The sequence below is a fragment of the Salvelinus namaycush genome, chromosome 1 (assembly GCF_016432855.1).
Source record: "Salvelinus namaycush isolate Seneca chromosome 1, SaNama_1.0, whole genome shotgun sequence".
NCBI lineage: Eukaryota > Metazoa > Chordata > Actinopteri > Salmoniformes > Salmonidae > Salvelinus > Salvelinus namaycush.
The window spans coordinates 25,105,737-25,127,375 of record NC_052307.1 but is presented as its reverse complement, the minus strand read 5'-3'; the positions used below and the strand labels follow the sequence as shown (position 1 = coordinate 25,127,375).

The window sequence follows — 21,639 nt, the reverse complement described above, 5'->3', positions numbered from 1 at the left end:
TGGATTTTTGTTTTAGATTCCGTCTCTTACAGTTGAAGTGTACCTATGATAAAAATTACAGACCTCTACATGCTTTGTAAGTAGGAAAACCTACAGAATCGGCAGTGTATCAAATACTTGTTCTCCCCACTGTATATATACACAAACACAACCATATGCAGGTCCTCATCAAGTCTATATACAAAATGTATAAGGTTGTAAGTAGAAGTTAAATACCCCTATATATTTTATTAAATTGTTAAATAACTTCCTGACAAAGTTGAATAAAAAGGTGCAATTATGACAGCACTATTTGAGGTAGATTGTGCTTTCTTTCATACTAGGGCTAGGCCTATTGAGTTGTACTGTATTTGGAATTTAGGGAAAAACAGTAACTTTCTTTTTTAATGCTTGTATAAACACAATATTTACAAATCATACAATGGCTGCAAATGGCTGAACAGACAGGCACCACTCACCTTCTTACAGATAGTTTACAGAAAACATACCATCATTCATTTCAAACACATTGCTTATAAATAAGAACTTCCATAATTACTCAGTGTCCTCTTGTAGCGTGATGTAGCAGCCACAGATAACTTTAGACCAACAGTCAAAAGGGATTGGCTCTCATTTCAGTCTTGATTTGATCAAGTGAAAATATCCTATTAATTGAACTGGAATGACTGAAGAAAACAAAGAAAATAATCATTAAGCCAGGCTGTAATCTGGAAGCTTTGCAATAAGACTATAGTCAACAGTTCATTTTATCCCTGTACAATTAAACCTATATAAGGCTGACACTGGGGATTCTCAGCATGAAGTTAATTTACACTGCAGTTCCCCTGCCATAATCTGTCAAAATTGACCCACCGCTCCTCTGGGAATCGCCAGAATACTGTCATGTCAGATAGGTAGGCCCTCAATCCATGTACGATGTGTCCATACCCTCACTGTCTGGGTGAAGCAGTCGCCCGGCCAGGCGTTCAATGTCATCCAGGCTGAGTTGCCGAAGTGAACGTTCATAATCCTTAAAAGAGAAAGCAGTGTTAATCAATAGCTAGAGAAATATAAAATAATTCATACAGTACAAAAGTAGTTGTAACTACACAGTCTCAGGTGAGAACATTCAGTGAATTATGTACTTCAGCGAAAGTACAGAGGGATGTTTTTAAACACTTCATTGGTAATTATTGTAGCGTAGAAACAGCATTCAATGGGTGTGCATGCAAAGCAGCTTATATACTCCGAAATCAGTATAATGTATTTCCTGAGTGTTTTGTTTTTGTTGGTGAGCATGATAAGACCTATGGATATGGACCAACAGCTGCCTACTCTTGTTAATGGAAATACTGTACCTTGACAAGCTGTTCTTGCACTTTAGCTGCATCTGCAGGGCTGAAGTGCTTCGCCAGGACAGTGGACAGAGTCTGCCACACCCCACCAACAGCACTGCTACTGCTAGCCATCCCAGTCACACCACTCCTCTCCCCCGCAGGACGAACCACCAAATTTAACTTGGCCTCTGGCCCAATGGAATAATCACTCAATCGGTGTTCATCTGAAAGGAAAATTGACAAAGAGGTGTATAGCTTTGTAATATACATTGAGCATACAAAACATTAAGAACACCTGCTCTTTCCATGACAGACTGACCAGGTGAAAGTTATAATCCCTTCTTAAATCCACTTCAAATCAGTGTAGATGAAGGGGAGGAGACAGATTAAATAATTTTTAAGCCTTGAGACATGGATTGTGTATGTGTGGCATTCAGAGGGTGAATGGGCAAGACCAGGTGTAATGGTGCAGACAGTTTGTGTCAAGAACTGGTTGTCATCAAGGCAAAGGGTGGCTTGCTGCTGGATTTTTCACACAACAGTTTCCTGCATATACCAAGAATGGTCCACCACCCAAAGGACATCCATCCAATTTGACAACTGTGGGCAGCATTGGCGTCAACATGGGCCAGCATCCCTGTGGACGCTTTCGACACCTTGTCAAGTCCAGGCCCTGACGAATTGAGGCTGCTCTGAGGGAATAAGTGGGGCGTGCAACTCAATATTAGGAAGGTGTTCCTAAAGTTTGGTATACTCAATGTATGTACAGGTATGGATGTTACAAAGAGTATTCAAACATGCAGCGGGTCAATGTGTAGCTTGGTAGATTCAGTGACTTGACATCATCATACACAGTTGTCTACAATACCCCAGCTATGTATGATTGTCATATGGCAGAGTCTAGTAAACTGGACTTTTCCGTTAACTACTAGCTACGGTAGTTGGTGTAGGTACCTGCAAGGGCTTTCCCTTTGTAAAGCAATCGCTGCTGATTTGCAGGTATATTCAGACGTTCAGACACCAGTTCTTTCACAGTGGATACTTTTTCATCTTCTGTGACCTGAAATTGTGACAGATTAAACAACTGACATTTAATATTCGTGACTATATTGATGAGCTACTGCACAATTTATATAATTGAACAAGTCTTCCTGACTTGAACGCGCACTAACGCCCTGAACCAAAACTACAACGTTAGCTAGCTATCTTCACTACTAGTAAGAACAAGAAAGCTACAGTAACTAGTTAGCTAGCTGACACTGCATTTGTAGCCAGCTAGCTATCATTTCATTAAGTTACAGCCCTGCTGTGAACAACATATCTATCAAGACACTCTGTAGCTAACGTTAGCTAGTTACATTTTAAAAAATACAAATTTCTTTAAAAATGCTAACTAGCTAGTTTCCAAACTGTAACCTGTACTGAAGCCCGTGATGCAGGAAAACAACATTTTCAGCTAAGCTAGCCAAACATAGCCACCGGCTTGGGCTGACTTTTGCTCTGCTTACCTGTACGTTGCACTCCTTTCCTTGAAGTGGTTTTACAGTTAAAATCATTGTATTGACTGTTTAATTAAGAACGATTCGACGTTATTATATCAGGTTTGTTGTTTCTTCAAACAGGCCGAACCTTATCAACAATCCATGTTCTAGTTACTTCCCTACTGCTTTTACTACTCAATATGTGCGTGCTGCCCCCTATTGTGTGGAGTATGTTCGACCGGTCACTTATGGGGCTGGAGAAATGTTACTCTCAAATTCATAGATGGAACCATTGGTGCAAGGATCATTTGTGCATGATGATATATATATATATATATATTTTAAATGTCATCATGATAATTTTGTTATCGAGAGCATTACACACATGTAATATTATTATTTATGTTATCGAGAGCATTACACAACTGTAATAGTATTTCTTTATAACATTAGGTTATTAGAAATGTTGAACCTGCTCATCAAATTCAGAAAAAAATCCTTAGATATAGCCTTTATGCAATAGGGCTATGTGCACCACGATTCCAATTTGTAATATGATGACATGACATCCACGATTTTACCTACAAGAAACTTTGGAGAACAAACACCCCCTTACTATTGAGCGAGTCATGTAGGCTAATTATGTACGAAAAACACTGAAAGGAGTGTGTCCCGTGTCCCAATTAGGTACGAGAGCAATGTTGGGCGACGCGAGAGAACAGGGAATCTGAGAGCCAAGAGTAGCCTACTGGCGAGAGCGTTCAGGCGTCATCTATCCATAGTCTTTCTGTAGCTACAAACATCTAATCTTCACTGACAGTATTGCAAGTGCCTGTGCTGCACCTGTCCATTCTTTTAAATCGAGCGAAAACAGAATCGAAAACAGTCAGCGACAGATGTGATTCGATTCTTTAAAACTAAAAGATAGACTATACTGCAGGCATTCGATTCTCAGACTTTCTTGCTGATGTCCTTCTGCTTAGACAGGTAGGTAAGTTATTTTACTTTGTGATTTATAATTGTTTTGCTGTGAAGTTAAAGTTTCATAGCTGAATGCATGTATACTCTTAACAATTTTACATATTTTGTTGCGTACTATGCCTATTATTTCATCAACTGCATCCTTAGTAAGAGATTCGTTTTTGAGCTGTCTTTTCAATCAAAGACAGTCTAATTAGAATGTTCTGAAATGCAACAAATAAAACATTTGCAATGTAACACGCACTCTTAAGTATCTCATAATTCCCTTGCCGATCAGCTCTGCACCGCTCTACAGAGGCAATGGGTACACTTCGAGACTTGCAGTTTGCCCTGCAACTGAAGATTGAGGAGCTTCGCCAGAGGGATACACTCATTGATGAGCTGGAGCTGGAGTTGGATGCCAAGGACGACTTGATTCGGAGGCTGCAGGGTGAACTGGACCGCTACAGGGCAACCATCACTCCCCCAGAGTCTTCTGGAGCTATTGAAGGTAAAACATTATGCAAAAAGTATATCCACATTTCAGGCAATGTTTTTATTTTATGCTCTTATACATCTTACTTATCACATACAGTGCCTTCAGAAAGTATTCACACCCATTTACTTTTTCCACATTTTGTTGTGTAACAGTCTGAAATAAAAATGGATGAATTTGAGATTTTGTGGCACAGGCCTACTTATACAGATTAATTAAAAATGAAAAGTTGAAATGTCTTGAGTCAATAAGTAACCAACCCCTTTGTTATGGCAAACCTAAATAAGTTCAGGAGTAGAACTGTGCCCAACAAGTCACATCATAAGTTGCATGGACTCACTCTGTGTGCAATAATGGTGTTTAACATGGTTTTTGAATGACTACCTCATCTCTGTACTCCACACATACAATTATCTGTATGGTCCCTTAGTCGAGCAGTGAATTTTAAACACAGATTCAACCACAAAGACCTGGGAGGTTTTCCGATGCCTCACAAAGAAGGGCACCTATTGGTAGATGTGTAAAAAAAAAACAGACATTGAATGTCCCTTTGAGCATGGTGAAGTTATTCATTACACTTTGGATGGTCTATCAATACACCCAGTCACTACAAAGATACAGGCGTCCTTATTAACTCAGTTGCCGGAGAGGAAGGAAACCGATCAGGGATTTCACCATGAGGCCAATGGTGACTTTAAAACAGTTACAGAGTTTAATGGCTGTGATAGGAGAAAACTGAGGATGGATCAACAACATTGTAGTTACTCCAAAGAAGGAAGCCTGTACAGAACTAAAGTAAAACAACAAAAAATTGTCAAAGAAATTAACTTTATGTCCTAAAGACAAAGCATTATGTTTGGGGAAAATCTAATACTTAAAATGGGTGTCTAGTAATGATGAACAACCAACTTGACAGAGCTTGAAGAATAAAACAAATAATAATGTGCAAATATTGTACAATCCAGCTGTGCAAAGCTCTTGAAGACTTACCCAGAAAGACACACAGCTGTAATCACTGCCAAAAGTGATTCTAGCATGTATTGACTCAGGGGTGTGAATTCTTATTGTCACGTTCCTGACCTGTTTTCTGTTGTTTGGTATGTGTTTATTGGTCAGGGCGTGAGTTTTGGGTGGGCAGTCTATGTTTTCTGTTTCTATGTTGGTTTTGGGTACCTGATATGGTTCTCAATTAGAGGCAGGTGGTTTTCATCTCCTCTGATTGAGAATCATATTAAGGTAGGTGTTTTCACACTGTTTGTTGGTGGGTGGTTGTCTCCTGTGTCTGTGTTTGTCGCGCCACACGGGACTGTCTCGGTTTGTTTGTACGTTCGTTCTTTTGTGTAGTCATTTTCCTGTTCGTGAGTTCTTCGTTTTATGTAAGTTCGCATGTCCAGGTCTGTCTACTCCGTTTTGTTATTTTGTTAGTTATTCAAGTTAGTTCGTTTTTTGTCTTGTCTAATAAATCATTATGAATTCACACCCCGCTGCACTTTGGTCGAATCACTACTCCTCCTCTTCGTATGAAGAGGAGGAGGAATGCCGTTACACTTATGTAAATTAGATATTTCATTTTCAATACATTTGCAAAAATGTTTTCAGGTAGTCATTATGGGGTATTGTGTGTAGATGGATGAGAAAATAAGTCAAGGGATATGAATACTTTCTGAAGGCGCTGTATTTCTATATGTGCCGACACAGGATACATTGTATTGAGTGTCTGAATATTATTTTTATTTTATTTATTTAACTAGGCAAGTCAGTTAAGAACAAATTCTTATTTACAATGACGGCCTATCTGGGAATATTGGGTTAACTGCCTTGTTCAGGGGCAGAACGACAGACTTTTACCTTGCCAGCTCGGGGATTCGATCCAGCAACGCTCTAACCACTAGGCTACCTGCAAATACTCTACATTTGGCTATTTGTTGTTTTTAGACTTAAATTGTGCTCCTTATATGTTGCACAAAGTAAGTGAGCAGAGAAATATATGTATTTGCCTGTTTTAGGGCATTCTGCACAGTGTGAAGAGATCCAGAGAACCAGAAGAAAGACCATATTGTCAAAGCCCCTCACTCAGGATCCAAGGCAACGTGCTTTGGCCACCCTGAAAAGCTACAACAAAAGCCAACAGTGAGAGAACACACTAAAGACACCGTTAGCCTTGGCAACATTCCCTTTTAACTGTTCCACTTGAGAAATGTGCTCCTAAAGGCCCTTAAGGCTGATCAAGTGGTACCTGCACAGACACAAATGTCAATAAGGATTTTCATTGATTTATACACACTGTATGAAACTTGGCTCAAGGCTTTAGAGCCTTTGTTGTCAAACACTAGCCACAGTGAAATTACTTATTGATTGCCTCACACAATCTTTACTCCTTCAGGTCACAGGAGCTGATTCAAACCTCCTTTTTAGAGAATGACTTTCTAAAGAACCTGGAAAGTGGGCAAATCCTGGCTATAATGGACTGTATGTACCCCACCACGGTCAACCAAGGCTGCTGCGTCATTCAAGAGGGAGACAGTGGAACTCTTGCCTATGTTCTAGAAGGTAACAAGTTAAATCAACAGTGGTTTAAAAGTGGTGAGTATAGTGTGGATTGGCAATACAGTCACTTCAAGGTCCAAACCCTGTTGTCTTCTTGAATTTCCATGCATAGCCCCACTCTCAAAAAGAAGACTTAAGTATTCCCAAAGTCCCCAAGGTATAGTAATTGCTCAAGATGTTTTGGTGAATGATTCTTTGAGCACATGGTTCCACAATCTAAGAGCAGGCAGCTCTTGGTCTTTAATGTATGTTGGTTATTCGTTTTTTAAGTTTGCTCAGAGATATGCCCAGTAAATGTTACTCAAGTACACATCTCCCCCCTCCTAATTTCTTCCTCCCTCTGGCTCAAGTTGAGTTGGTATGCTCCTCTGTTAGTGCCGGCACTGCTTTCTGGCGCAATGAGGGGGAATGTTAGAATGACCTGTTTCTGGAAGGAGAGAGGGGGAGATGGTGTTGTGCATGATAAGCGGCATACAAAATGTTTAATGTCAGACAGGGACAGGGCAAGAGGCCCATTCATGATCGGCCCTGGTTTGCAATGCTCATTGATGCTGGAGCTCAGGCATTTCTCCTGCTACCCTCATATCTGATGTGACAGGCAATCGGGCACGGTTGTCCAATTTGCTTTTCTTGTTACCTGAGCCCTAGACTGTTTCTGTTTCTGCTGTGCTGTTGTAGATGAAAGTGTCTCTACCTGACACATGGCATATCTCAGACAGCTGCGTTCATCTGATTGTGTCAGTCACACTCCCTGCACCTGCAGCTGGGAGCTGGGTGAGGGGGGCTGAGCTAACGTGTGGTCACACCTCCTCAGCTGCCACCCTGCTGTTTGTATGGACGCCTCAGTCTGCCATCACCATCCTTTACCATCCTCCTCTGAAGGAGATCAAACAGCAACTGCACTGTCATACACACACATAGTCTAACACGCACATGCCAATGCCATAAACACACACATGCAAACATAAACATGCACAAAGGTAAACACATACATGCATACTTAAACACAAGGACGCCACATATTGCTGCAACATCACTGGTGCACTTTGATTTTAAGCATTTGTAATCTGTTGATAACAATATATTCTGTATTTGCTGCATTGTGTATTTGTGTTTTAAATGGGCATTTAACAGAGGGGAAGATGGAGATGACCAAGGATGCCAAGAAGCTTCTCACAATTGAACCAGGAAAAGTGTTTGGAGAATTGGCACTCCTGTACAGCTGCACCTACACCTACACTATATCAGGTACTGGAGCATTGTGCATGGAGTGCTGTGTAATGTGGTTGTTCTATTCCTTTTGTAACAACAGCTGAAGTGAATGCAAAACATGTTGTCTTGAAATCCTTTCACAATTTTGCTGTGCTTGGATTGATTTTTCATTGGCCTAAAAAAATGATTGTTCAAGAGAGCATCGCCATCACAGACCAGCCTATTCATCACAGCTGAGTAGATTTGGTGTCAGATTGGGAAGTTCTGTAGAATTTCAAATCAAAATAACTTTTTCAAACACTACATCACAGCTTCAAACACTCCTCTCCTCTGAAATGTGCGGAATAAGAAAACACATCTTTGGCTCATAAATTACCTGACTGCCTAACTCATCTCCTTTCTCAGCTTTCCTGCTATTTATACCATTTACTTGGAAATGGAAATTAACATACGCACATATGTATAATGATACCTGTATATCAAAACAACACATTTTATTTGGTTATACATTTTCTCTTTATTGATTTCACTGCACTTTTCCTCATGACTGACCAAATAACCTCTCAACGAGACCTATTATTGCTCAGTGACTTGCAGTTGATTTTCTCAATGGAAAATTAAATGTGTGCTATCGTCTCTCTACACTGTCTGTGCCCATAGCCCACTGGGAAACGCAGCCACTGCTGCTCACATCTGACCTGCTTTCACAAGGAAATAGGTTGACGGAATGGACAGAATCAGTGCAAATGAAAAAAATCTGTTCATTTCTCCCCCTCTTATAGTGTTTCCTTTGTCATCCTCCTGTCCTCTTTTCCACTGTGCCACCATGTCCATTTTCTCTTTCAGTGCATTGCCGGTTTCCTGTTTAATTGTATAGTACATTTATCTTTCAGTTAATCTCCCTCTCCCTATCTGTTCTCACAGCAACGTTTCAATTTATGTTCCTGGCCTTTTCTCTTTCTTCTGTATGCACTCTTCCCAACCCATTCCCTGGTTCTCCTGGCTGACCTGAAATTACTTTTTCCCTTTGTTGCCATCAAAGAACATCAATAAAGCTTTCTATCCTGTAGTCTAAAATCACTGTAACAGTAAGAGGTTTAGGTGAAAAAATGTGTTCCCTGATTTGACATTCATGGTCACACAGGATGTTCTTCCCAGAAAATGGCAAAGAGTATGACATTTAAAAGGGTTAGACTAATATCTGACATTCACATTTTAGACTCAAATATACACGTTACAATTCCCACCAAGTGGGTTAACCCTATTGGCATGATAGGGTGTTTGCCTTTTCACGTCAGTTACCTGGGTTCGCTTCCCTGCCTGGTTGCCCTGCCGTTCGGTACATTGGTGTCAGAAGTGGGATGGAAGTTGTCGAGACCATCGGAACGCATGGCCAGACACGTGAGGGGGCTGCGGTAGTGATGAAGCACGGGGACGTGCCTTCCCGTTCGAAGGCAGCAGTGTAGTGACCCTTGCTATATGAGCCACGTTAGAATTCCCACCAAGTGGGTTAAACCTATTGGCGCAATGCGTAGGCCAGCGACCCGGGTTCACTTCCCTGCCGTTCGCTGCAATACGTACCATATAAAGATAACAATGGCATGTTGATTTCCCACCGTGCTTACATTACCAACTTAAATAATGGCATGATTGGGAGGGGAAGGACTAGAAGGATTGGAGTTGTATGGCCAGTACAGGACAGAGGCTCCTCTTCGCACAAAGCCCTGCTGAATCAATTCATCTGGATCATTATTAATTTACAACATCTGTATCAGAGTTCCATTACTGTCTGTGCACAGAACAGACAAAGGAAGAGAGGAAGGCTGCGTGGGGAATGTAATCTAGAATCTGTCCTCCTTATTCTTTTATCCACAACACTTTCAGAGAAAGGAACACAAACACTCAGACATTCCTTTTAAGAGTACAGGAAACATTTATAGTAGTGTTATGTAACTGTGTTTCTTGGAGTAAATTGTTTGTAGAGCCTCGTTTGCAAACCCGGCCTTGACATCTATTTATAGAGATGAAAATGTTGTGAAATAGAAGACATTTGCTAAGTCCCCTAGCCTTACATTGTAATGCAACAGAGGGTACTATCTATAATACTAACATAAACTGTAAGGGTAAGAATTTAAATTTCCACTCAACACACATACGGTATACTCACAGAATACAGAATACATTCATCTGTAAAGAGATTTATGTTTCTTCCTACCACTGCTCTTGACATTGTGTGATTTGGAAGATCTTCTTTACCATTCCCTGTCTTTCTCTGCAGCCCTAAAAAACAGCATGTTGTGGGTTATTGACCGGCAGAGCTTTCAGACCATCATGGTGCAGAGTGGCCTCAGCAGACTGGCCCAGTTCAGAGAGCTCCTCTGCAGGTCAATACCACCCTCATCACTACACAAGGAAAATACATATCTGTGTAAAATTTAAAATACATATTTGTGTAGAATTTACACTAATCTATAATCTACGCGACTATAATAGAACAGTTCAAATGTAATATGTTGTGAGTCAGTCGTTCTGCTGTTTGTGTGTTTGTCTGGCTGCAGAGTACCCTTCCTGCGCTCGCTGCCAGAGGATGTGCTCATGAAAGTGTCTGATATTCTGGAAGAGGTACAGAACATGAATCTATTATACACATTCACTCCTCAGATTCACTAACACAACATGCTATAGAAAAGCCATGTTCCACAAACAGAATCTAGCTAGCTAATGATTTTTGTATGTCTTCCAAATAATAATTACCCATCTGCTATGCATTCTCTGACAGTTTACAGGTATATTTGCATTGCATTGGTGGCCTAATCAGGTTGGCACACAGACAAAAATATCTGTGTTGATTGGTTGGTGATGTACTCATGCCAGGATTCTCAACATCTCACATGCTACATATCCCTTTTCCCCCTGCCGTCATACTGCTACTTATTTCTAACTCCCGTCGCTCATTTTCCCACCTATCCACCATCTCTCACCTGTCTGTCTCAACAGAGTCGCTACAGTGAAGGTGATTATATTATTCGCCAGGGTGCAACAGGGGACACGTTCTATATCATCAGTAGTGGCCAGGTAAGGATGAGGATGGCTGAACCTTACCTTGAACTCAATAAACAAGCTTCAACTAGTGGAGGACAGAAATAGGCATCTGCAGGGGTTAGTCTGACACAACAACTGTACGGGCACAGATGGTGCTAATTAATCCGTGCATCGCCACATTTCAAAGATGGCATGAAAGAGACAAGACAGATAAGCAGTCTCTACCCCTCTATCTGCTTCCCGACCTAGGTGAAGGTGACAGAGAACAAGTCAGCCAATGAAGAGGCAGTACTCCTGTCAACTCTCTCTGAGGGCCATTGGTTTGGAGAGAAAGCACTGAGGGGGTGAGAAACAGTAATACATCATGTGCTTTTATCCAAAGGTCTGTTATACAGCAGCTTACATTCGTACACATTACATGGCTTGATATACAGTGACATACTAGCTCTCTTGTATCACAAATCTCAATAACCACTAGACAGTTGTAGTTACAGAGTAATAGAACATACATACATTATACTATATGTATAATTCAGCTATTACTAAGCCAACGTTGCCAAGTTTGATTGACGTAATCATCTGGGGAATGAGACATACTCTCCCCATGTGATTGCATTTTGCTCATCATGTTGTCCCTCATAATCAACTACAATCAATAGGACAGTGTGAGCTAGTGACAATATGCAAATTCATAATGAAACTATCGAGGTCAATGGATTCGAGAAAATGATAGTAATAAAAGCAACACAAGGTCTCACAGGTTTCAAGAGAATATTCTGAGCGATAACATTTTCTGTCTGCATGGTGTCAGTACTGTTGTCATTTATTGCAATGCCATTTTGATAACCTTTCAATTACAAACCTTTTGTTCGATTTCCAGAGAAGATGTGCGGACAGTGAATGTAATTGCTGCTGGTGATGTCACATGCCTGGTTGTGGATAGAGAGTAAGTGATTTGTTTAGACTATGGCATGATTATTTGAGAATGTTGGACATTCTGCTTCAATCTTATTTGTAGAATATGTAGTACAGATCTCCAACATGCACACAATGCCCCACCACAGTGACCCCCAAGCACACAGTGCCAGTATAGTTTTTATAAGCCACTTTGTTATGATGTGAAAATTGTTAAAAATGTTTTAAGTGACCTGAGATCATATCATCTCTCATCAGGTCTTTCAAAAAGATCATAGGTTTGGTAGAGGACAGTCATAATGTGCACAAGAGCAGCGAACTCAAAGCCCAGTAAGTAGCAACTGAAACTATAGGTAACACTTTCCAGCCAACAGGTATATTGCGTTAGTACTTGTTATAAGCATGGTATAAACCTTTATAATGTCTTATCATAAGGCTTACATGTTTTGTCTCTCTAGCTCGCTGTTTATATTTTAATGAGCCTTGATCCAAATGAACCATTTTTATGGATTTAACCTTTATTTAGAACAAGTAAAGCAACATTGGCTAATTCATCTTTTCCACATGAGCAGGTCAGAGGAAGATGCAGTTCTCCTATCCAACGCGTCTCTCAGAGATTTCCAGGTCATCTGTAACCTAGGAGAGGGAGAAACCGGTCATTCAGAGCTGGTGAGTTGTTTCAAGTTTTATTAGTAGTATGTACGGGATATGCATGGAATACATCATCCAAGGAAATGCTTACTTGCAGGTGCCTTCTTGACAATGCAACAACAATAAAAAAGAATAAAAGATAAGAATACAAACAAAAAGTAAATGGCAGTAGAATAGAATAAACATTTTAGCATAAGTATTATAAAGGAAGGCACAATTTATAGTCCAATATTTACACGTGTATTGGGGAAGGGGGACAGTGTATAAACTGAGCCGTATAATAAGAGTCTGTTAGCAGCAGTTGTGTGTGTGTGTGTGTGTAGCATGATTGTATATGCGTGTGTGTATGTCTGTCTGGGTGTGTGCATGACTGAGGGCATGTGTGCTAAGGTGCGGAGAGTCAGAGCAGATGGTCAGTCCAGTTCAAGTGTTCAGCAGTCTGATGGCTTGTAGATAGAAACTGTCTCTGAACCTGTTGGTATCAGACCTCATGCTCCGATACCGTCTGTCCAACGGTAAGGGAGAGAACAGTTCATGGCTGGGGTTTGTGGGGCCCTTGATGATGCTGTGTGACTTCCTCAGGCACCGTTTCAAGTAGATGTCCTGGATGGCTGGGAGTACGGTCCCAGTGATGTACTGGGCTGTCTTCACCACTCGCAGGAGGGGCTCTCAATGGTGCAGCGGTAGTATTTGGAGAGAATTTCTTCAGCCACCTTAAGAAGTAGAGACTCTGTTGTGCCCTCTTGACAAGAATGGTGGTGGTGTTGGTCCATGACAAGTCCTCTGTGATGTGGACGCAGAGGAACTTAAAACTCGCGACTCTCTCTACTGCAGTCCTGTTGATGTGGATCAGGTCAACAATCAACTCCTTTGTTTTTTTGACGTTGAGGTCTTTATCATGTCACCATAATGCCAGTTCACTTACCTCCACCCCATAGGGTGACTTGTCGTTGTTGGTTATCAGCAAACTTGATGATAGAGTTGGTGTCGTGCAAAGCCACGCAGTTGTGGGTGAACAGGGAATACAGCAGAGGACTGAGGACACACCTGGGGGGGCCCTGTGTTAAGAGAGTGTAATCACTTGGTCCTCCGGAGCAGTGAGAGTATTCCTGGATGGTTGGGTATTGTCTGCCTCGAAGCGAGCATAGAATGTGTTAAGCTTGTCTGTGAGGGAGGCTTCGGTGGGCAACGTACAGCTGGAGTTGCCATTGTGACGCGAGTCTGAGTTGTCGACCATCAATTCAAGTTTGAGTCTGTATTGTCATTTTGCTTCCCGAATGTATTGAGCTCGTACCTGCTTGTCTTGTACGCGCTGTGCACAACCGAGTCATCGGGGTTCGTTCTGCTGACATTGAATGCTGAAATGCGGGCTCTCAGCATTGTACGGATATCGCCGTTCATCCATGGTTTTTGGTTGGGGTATGTCCAGATTATTATTGTGGGTACAACATCATCAACACATATCCTAATGAAGCCTGTGACTGACGATGTATATTAATGTTGATGGATGAGTCCTGGGTGGATGAATCTTTGAACATATTCCAAACATTCTCAAAACAATCCTGCAGCATTGAGTCTGCCTCCTCTGTCCAGCGCCTCACTATTCTCTGTGTTGGTGACTCCCTCTTGAGTTCCTGCTTGTAGGAATACCGACGTGGTCTAATTGGCCGAAGTTGGGAGTAAGTAGTGGGTCAAGCTTGAAACTGTGTCAGTAAATCCCAGTGCATTATTGTCTGGTTTCCATGTTGCTTTTAATGGATTAACCTACATGTTGAGGTTTTTGCATTCCTTCTAGGTACAGCTTAAGACCAACATCAACTGCCCGTTCACCATGAGGGTGTTGAGGAAGCATCAGATCCTAAGCACTGCTCAACAGGAGTGCATCCTGAGGGAAAGACACATCCTCATGGCAGCTCATAGTCCATTCATCGTCAGGTGTGCTGTGCACCCAACCACCAGCCAAACATACCTAGGCTGGGATTCAATCGTATCGCGGGTTATAGGCATTGCGGCTTAGGCAATGTTCCCACGTTCGCGGAGATCCCATTCACTGTATAAACGCTGCATATATCGGCTCAATTGTTTTTTTTTAACTCAATGCCTATCACCTGTGATCGGACTGAATCCTTGCACTAATCTTAGATTGGTTAACTCACTATATGCTTATCAACTGGACAACACCTGTCTTCTTTGCCACTCCTAGGTTACACCGTACCTTCCGAGATGCAAAGTGCCTGTACATGCTGACAGAAGCTTGTTTAGGTGGTGAGCTCTGGAATCTACTGAAAGACAGGTAACTTCACTACTGTCTACTACATGTTGTTTTTGTATATTTTACAGTATGGATTTTATAACTGAATTGATAGCGTTTGAATTCTTATTTTTAGAGCACAACATCCGTATGTCCCACATTCTAATCACTATTGTGCTCTTGCTCCTACATTTCAGAGGCTCGTTTGATGACAGTAGCACACGTTTTTACACTGCCTGTGTTGTTGAGGCCCTTATCTTCCTGCACCAAAACAGTATCACATACAGGGATCTGAAGCCTGAGAATGTAGTTCTGGACCAGCGTGGATATGCCAAAGTGGTAACATGAGCTCCTTTCACTGCATTTCAAACCCATACAAGATGGAGAGGGGTACAAAATTGTCAATTTTGCACAAGGTTACACAAAGAAATACAGTACTTTCAAAGGTTACATTTACAGTGCATTCGGAAAGTATTCAGACCCCTAGACTTTTTCCACATTTTGTTACGTTACAGCCTTATTCTAAAATGTATTGATTAGGGGGGGGGGGGGACGACTATTTAATCTACACACAATACCTGGCCACTCTACCATCAGGGAGGTGACCAAGAACCTGATGGTCTCTCTGACAGAGGTCCAGAATTCATCTGTGGAGATGGGAGAACCTTCCAGAAGGACAACAATCTCTGCAGCATGCCACCAATCAGGCCCTAATGGTAGAGTGGCCCACTTGGAGTTTGCCAAAAGACACCTAAAGACTCTCAAACCATGAGAAACAAGATTCTCTGGTCTGATGAAACCAAGATTGAACTCTTTGGCCTGAATGCCAAGCGTCACATCTGGAGGAAACCTGGCACCATCCCTACGGTGAAGCATGGTGTTGGCAGCATCATGCTGTGGGGATGTTTTTCAGCTGCAGGGACTGGGAGACTAGTGAGGATCGAGGGAAAGATGAACGGAGCAAAGTACAGAGATCCTTGATGAAAACCTGCTCCATAGCGCTCAGGACCTCAGACTGGGGCGAAGGTTCACCTTCCAACAGGACAACGACCCTGAGCACATAGCCAACACAACGCAGGAGTGGCTTCGGGACAAGTCTCTGAATGTCCTTGAGTAGACCCAACCAGAGCCAGGGCTTGAACCCGATCGAACATCTCTGGAAAGACCTGACAATAGCTGTGCAGCGACACTCCCCATCCGACCTGACGGAGCTTGAGAGGATCTGCAGAGAATAATGGGAGAAACTTCCCAAATACAGGCGTGCCAAGCTTGTAGCGTCATACCCAAGAAGACACAAGGCTGTAATCGCTGCCAAAGGTGCTTCAACAAAGTACTGAGTAAAGGGTCTAAATACTTATGTAAATGTCATATTTCCGTTTGTTTGGTTTTTATACATTTTTCAAAAAATTCTAAAACTTGTTTTTGCTTTGTCATGATGGGGTATTGTGTGTAGATTGATGAAGGAAAGGAACAATATAATACATTTTAGAATAAGGAAAAATCAAAGAGTCTGAATAATCTATGGAAAATATCACTTTGGAAAATATATGTTATGGATCCAGTGAGATACTGAACATCCATATTCATGACTTGACTGTGCTACTATTCCTAGGTGGGGTTTGGTTGTGCTAAGAATGTGGGCTTGGGTAAGAAAACGTGGACGTTCTGTGGCACACCTGACTATGTGGCCCCTGAGATAATCCTGAACAAGGGGCACAGTGTGTCTGCAGATCTCTGGTCTCTAGGCGTCTTCGTGTTTGAACTGCTGAGTGGAAGGTGCGATTATAAGACAGTCCATTTCTCTCCAGAGCTCCAGTTTTTTGTTCTTGTCTCTGTCAGTCATTCTCATAGATGTCTCTTCCCAATCTTTACCTTTCCAGTCTCCCATTCTGTGGCCCTGATCCTATGAAGACTTTCACAGCCACCATCCGTGGGATTGACCTGGTTGAATTCCCAAAAACCATCAGTAAGAGTGCCTCAAGCCTGATCAAGAAGCTCTGCAGGTGTGACACATTTAGCAATGACTGAAAACAGACATTCATTGTATCACACTTCCTCAGCTATTAGTTGTGTGTCATGATGACACTCTGTCCTGGTCTCTCAGGAACAACCCTGCAGAGAGACTGGGGAACCAGAGAAACGGGGCCAAGGACATCCAGAAGCACAAGTAAGATGAAAGGCTGAGATGAAAACATCAGACTGTGTGACTGTCATCTATATAGCAGCAGCTTATAGTCTGTTATCTTGTTCTTTCTTTCAGGTGGTTTGAAGGTTTCAACTGGGAAGGACTTCGCAAAGGCACTTTGTCTCCCCCAATCATACCGAAAGTAAGTACTTGGCAGAGCTACAGTTGAAGTCGGAAGTTTACATACACCTTAGCCAAATACATTTAAACTCAATTTTTCACAATTCCTGACATTTAATCGTAGTAAAGATTCCCTGTTTTAGGTCAATTAGGAACACCACTTTATTTTAAGAATGTGAAATGTCAGAATAATAGTAGAGAGAATGATTTATTTCAGCTTTTATTTCTTTCATCACATTCCCAATGGGTCAGAGGTTTACATACACTCATTAGTATTTGGTAGCATTGCCTTTAAATTGTTTAACTTGGGTCAAACGTTTCGGGTAACCTTCCACAAGCTTCCCACAATAAGTTGGGTGAATTTTGGCGGAATCCTAACTGGCCTAAGACAGGGAATTTTTGCTAGGATTAAATGTCAGGAATTGTGAAAAACTGAGTTTAAATGTATTTGGCTAAGGTATATGTAAACTTCCGACTTCAACTCTATATAGTACCAGTCAAAAGTTTGGACACACCTACTCATTCCAGGGATTTGCTTTATTTTTACTATTTTTTACATTGTAGAATAATAGTGAAGACATCAAAACTATGAAATAACACATATGGAATCATGTAGTAACTAAAAAAGTGTTAAACAAATAAAAATATTTTATATTTGAGATTCTTAAAAGTAGCTACCCTTTGCCTTGATGACAGCTTTGCACACTCTTGGCATTTTCTCAACCAGCTTCATGAGGTAGTCACCTGGAATGCATTTCAATTAACAGGTGTGCCTTGTTAAAAGTTAATTTGTGGAATTTCTTTCCTTAATGCGTTTGAGCCAATCAGTTGTGTTGTGACAAGCTAGGGGTGTTATACAGAAGATAGCCCTATTTGGTAATAGACCAAGTCCATATAATGGTAAGAACAGCTCAAATAAGCAAAGAGAAACGACAGTCCATCATTACTTTAAGACATGAAGGTCAGTCAATCTGGAAAATGTCAAGAACTTTTAAAGTTTCTTCAAGTGCAGTTGCAAAAACCATCAAGCGCTATGAGGAAACTGGCTCTCATGAAGATCGCCACAGGAAAGGAAGACCCAGAGTTACCTCTGCTGCAGAGGATAAGTTCATTACAGTTATCAGCCTCAGAAATTGCTGCCCAAATAAACGCTTCACAGAATTTAAGTTACAGACACATCTCAACATCAACTGTTCAGAGGAGACTGCGTGAATCAGGCCTTCGTGGTCGAATTGCTGCAAGGAACCACTACTAAAGGACACCAACAATAAGAAGAGACTTGCTTGGGCCAAGAAACACGAGCAATGCACATTAGACAGGTGGAAATCTGTCCTTTGATCTAATGAGTCCATATTTGAGATTTTTGGTTCCAACCGCCGTGTCTTTTTTAGACGCAGAGTAGGTGAATGGATGATCTCCACATGTGTGGTTCCCACTGTGAAGCATGTTGGAGGAGGTGTGATGGTGTGGGGGTGCTTTGCTGGTGACACTGTCTGTGATTTATTTCGAATTCAAGGCACACTTAACCAGCATGGCTACCACAGCATTCTGCAGCATTAGTGGGACTATCATTTGTTTTTCAACAGGACAATAACCCAACACACCTCCAGGCTGTGTAAGGGCTATGTGACCAAGAAGGAGAGTGATGGAGTGCTGCATCAGATGACCTGGCCTCCACAATCACCCGACCTCAACCCAATTGAGATGGTTTGGGATGAGTTGGACCACAGAGTGAAGGAAAAGCAGCCAACAAGTGCTCAACATATGTGGGAACTCCTTCAAGACTGCTGGAAAAGCATTCCAGGTGAAGCTGGTTGAGAGAATGCCAAGCGTGTGCAAAGCTGTCATCAAGGGTGGTTGCTTTGAAGAATCTAAAATATTTTTGATTTATTTCATAGTTTTGATGTCTTCACTATTAATCTACAATGTCAACAATAGTAAAAAGAATAAAACCCTTGAATGAGTAGGTGTGTCCAAACTTTTGACTGGTACTATAATAATCAGAAGTTGACTATATATATACTTGCATATTGTATTTTACCCTTAGAAATATTATTTTTTCAGTTCATCAGTCACTTGGAGGACAGCAAATTGGACCCCTTCACTGACATCCTTGAGGACTCACCAGCTGTTGAGGACTCAGACTGGGACATAGATTTCTGATTGAACAATATAATGCTGATCTGGGTTGAATCCTACACATGATCTGATACGAAAATAGTTTTTGGTACTGGAAATAAATTAAACCGAAGAGACAGAGCAATGGAATGCCATTGTGTTCAGCATTCTTTTATTTCAACTGGTTAGAATATTTTGTAATTCCATATTTTGTGAACTAGCAAAGAAGTAAATGTTGATAGCTGTTCCTGTATTATCATGTGATATTTCTTACTTTGTATTATTGTTTTACCAAAAGTGTTATGTAGGCATTTTCAATTCATAAACCTATGAGTCAACATCTGAATATTTGTAATTAAATAAACAATCAAATAATAATCTGAGCTTTATCATGTAATTGCATTCAATAACTGGTTGTTAAATCATAGGGTGTTTTAAAGCACTTTAATTTAAAAAAAATGTTTAATCACCTCCAGCATTTTTTTTTTTTTTTTTGTTGAAGTGCTTTACTAATTCAATAGCTTTTTTTCTCTCATGATCATTTATTTCAAGAGCAATAGAATAGCTGCAGACCTCATCTCTCAGGCCCATCATCTCTCAGGCCTCTCTCTATACTGCCACGTACTGGAGACCTCATCTCTCAGGTCCTTCTCATCGCTCAGGCCCCTACCCCTCATCTCTCAGGCCCCTCAGTGACAAACGACCCAGGAAAAACGAACCCCCTCTATCAAAAGGCTATTTGATGCTTCTCTTTCTATTGGCTTGTGACTACTTTATCGTTCTACGGGTCGCAGTAGCAGCCATTTTTTGACAGGCTACTGTTCCTGATTTATATGCTTATTTGTAAGTATTTTATTCATGGAATGCCTTTCATGTCGCTATCCCAATTGTTTCATTGACTTGTTTATTTCATTCTATTTGGGAGACAACAAATTGAACCCTATTTTGCATTATTGAAGAATTATGAATTATGTTGGATGATGACGATAATCCTGTCTGACATGTAGAGTTCAGTTCTATGGCAACAGTTCTATGGCAATCTCTGATAGATGAGAGGTGCCTGAGGATGAGGGGTATGAGAGATGAGGGGCCTGAGAGATCTCCAATAGGTGGCATTATAGAGACGAGCCTGAGAGATGAGGTCTCCAGTAGGTGGCGGTATAGAGAGGGGCCTGAGGGATGAGGTCTGCAGCTGTACCCCTCTCAAGAAGAGGGGGGTTAAGGGTTACACTTTGGTGTGTTTGGTGTCGGTTGGTGATTTCGCTACTCCTGCCGAAGTAGAAGAACACAATTTGAAGAAAATTGGGTGACCTAGATTTTGTTCAGGTAAGAGTCGGTTGCCTCGACTCTTGTGAAACTATTTCTTTAAAACTGTGGGGAAAGTTCTCTACTAGGTACAAATTAACTAGAGTAGGTAATTGTAACACACTAGTAGTGACACTATTGGATACAAGCGAGCGTACTCATCGTGGGGCATAAGTGCAATACACTTGCTTATAACCTGTTTACCATTTCCATTCGATACAAGCTTTGAAACAGGTAACGTTACAGTACATTTTTGACGATTTTGAGTTGTCCTGCACAATTATGTCAATGAAGAGAGAGAGAAAGGCGTGTGTCTTTTCTGAAGATGATGCATGTTAAGTTATGTATTGGTCATGAATGGGACAGAAATAAGATTTTCGAGCTCGACATTCTAAACTTTGCAATGCATGGTAAGAAATTGTCAGCTGCCATAACAGTAAGTTATCAGTTTCAAGTAAGGATATATTTTAAATACTTCTTTATACTTTTAATTCTAGCATATGAGGTGAAAACACCCATTGCAGAATGATGTGGTCCTTCTTTTTCCCCAAACAAAGGTAATTGCTATATGGCTTGAAACCCATTGTATTTGGCCAGCTGGACCAAACACATGTATAGCTTGAGTTCTGTACAGTTACTAGACATAATGTCTGGCTGCATGTACCCATATGTCTGCATTGAGTTTGTTTTTGCAGGGGCTTTATGCCTTTGCATTAATATTGAAGTCTATGTCTGTCTATGGAAACCACAGGCAACATGTTTAAAAGTTGTCCATGTTGCTGGAATGCAGTCTGGGCAGGGCTGAGTTGGCATACTGTTGTGTCGCTGGTACAGTCAGATAGTGGAGGTATAGTAACACTGGGTAAAAGTAACACCTTGGACAGCTGAAGTTTGAGTGTCCATTTATGTATAGTGGGCTGTGCTGCTTTAGTGCACAAACACACATTCAAGACAGGCCCTCCTTCTAATCAATACCATGGGAGTCTAATGATGGTGGTAGGAGTTCTGCAAAGAACTCCTGTGTTCTCTGAGTGTGTGTT

At 41.3% G+C, this 21,639-nt stretch overlaps 2 protein-coding genes across 2 annotated transcripts; one reads left to right on the top strand and one right to left on the bottom strand.

Annotated features, from left to right (window-relative positions):
• Nucleotides 1-202: 202 nt before the first annotated feature.
• On the bottom strand, nt 203-2,974 carry LOC120054689 (ubiquitin-like protein 4A-A). The gene is made up of 4 exons (XM_039002232.1): nt 2,825-2,974; nt 2,271-2,376; nt 1,338-1,540; nt 203-1,009 (listed from the first exon to the last, which is right to left on the bottom strand). Exons 1-4 carry the CDS (start codon nt 2,870-2,872, stop codon nt 902-904), a joined length of 465 nt encoding a protein of 154 aa, XP_038858160.1. The 5' UTR covers nt 2,873-2,974; the 3' UTR covers nt 203-901.
• A 1,104-nt stretch (nt 2,975-4,078) lies between these two features.
• On the top strand, nt 4,079-19,339 carry LOC120051165 (cGMP-dependent protein kinase 1-like). Its single transcript, XM_038997882.1, has 19 exons — nt 4,079-4,268; nt 6,260-6,383; nt 6,637-6,803; nt 7,935-8,048; nt 10,291-10,396; nt 10,571-10,634; nt 11,010-11,087; nt 11,304-11,398; nt 11,935-12,000; nt 12,228-12,299; nt 12,542-12,638; nt 14,416-14,555; nt 14,824-14,913; nt 15,069-15,210; nt 16,484-16,647; nt 16,752-16,874; nt 16,976-17,038; nt 17,132-17,198; nt 19,241-19,339. Exons 1-19 carry the CDS (start codon nt 4,079-4,081, stop codon nt 19,337-19,339), a joined length of 2,061 nt encoding a protein of 686 aa, XP_038853810.1.
• Nucleotides 19,340-21,639: the final 2,300 nt, after the last annotated feature.

Coding starts and splice junctions, on each gene's coding strand:
- LOC120054689 (XM_039002232.1), bottom strand. CDS start 2,872: ATGATTTTAACTGTAAAACCACTTCAAGGAAAGGAGTGCAACGTACAG. Junction 1,541..2,270: donor CAAAGGGAAAGCCCTTGCAG/GTACCTACACCA, acceptor TTTTCCTTTCAG/ATGAACACCGATTGAGTGAT. Junction 1,010..1,337: donor TGCAAGAACAGCTTGTCAAG/GTACAGTATTTC, acceptor TTCTCTTTTAAG/GATTATGAACGTTCACTTCG.
- LOC120051165 (XM_038997882.1), top strand. CDS start 4,079: ATGGGTACACTTCGAGACTTGCAGTTTGCCCTGCAACTGAAGATTGAG. Junction 10,635..11,009: donor TGTCTGATATTCTGGAAGAG/GTACAGAACATG, acceptor CTGTCTCAACAG/AGTCGCTACAGTGAAGGTGA. Junction 12,001..12,227: donor TGCCTGGTTGTGGATAGAGA/GTAAGTGATTTG, acceptor ATCTCTCATCAG/GTCTTTCAAAAAGATCATAG.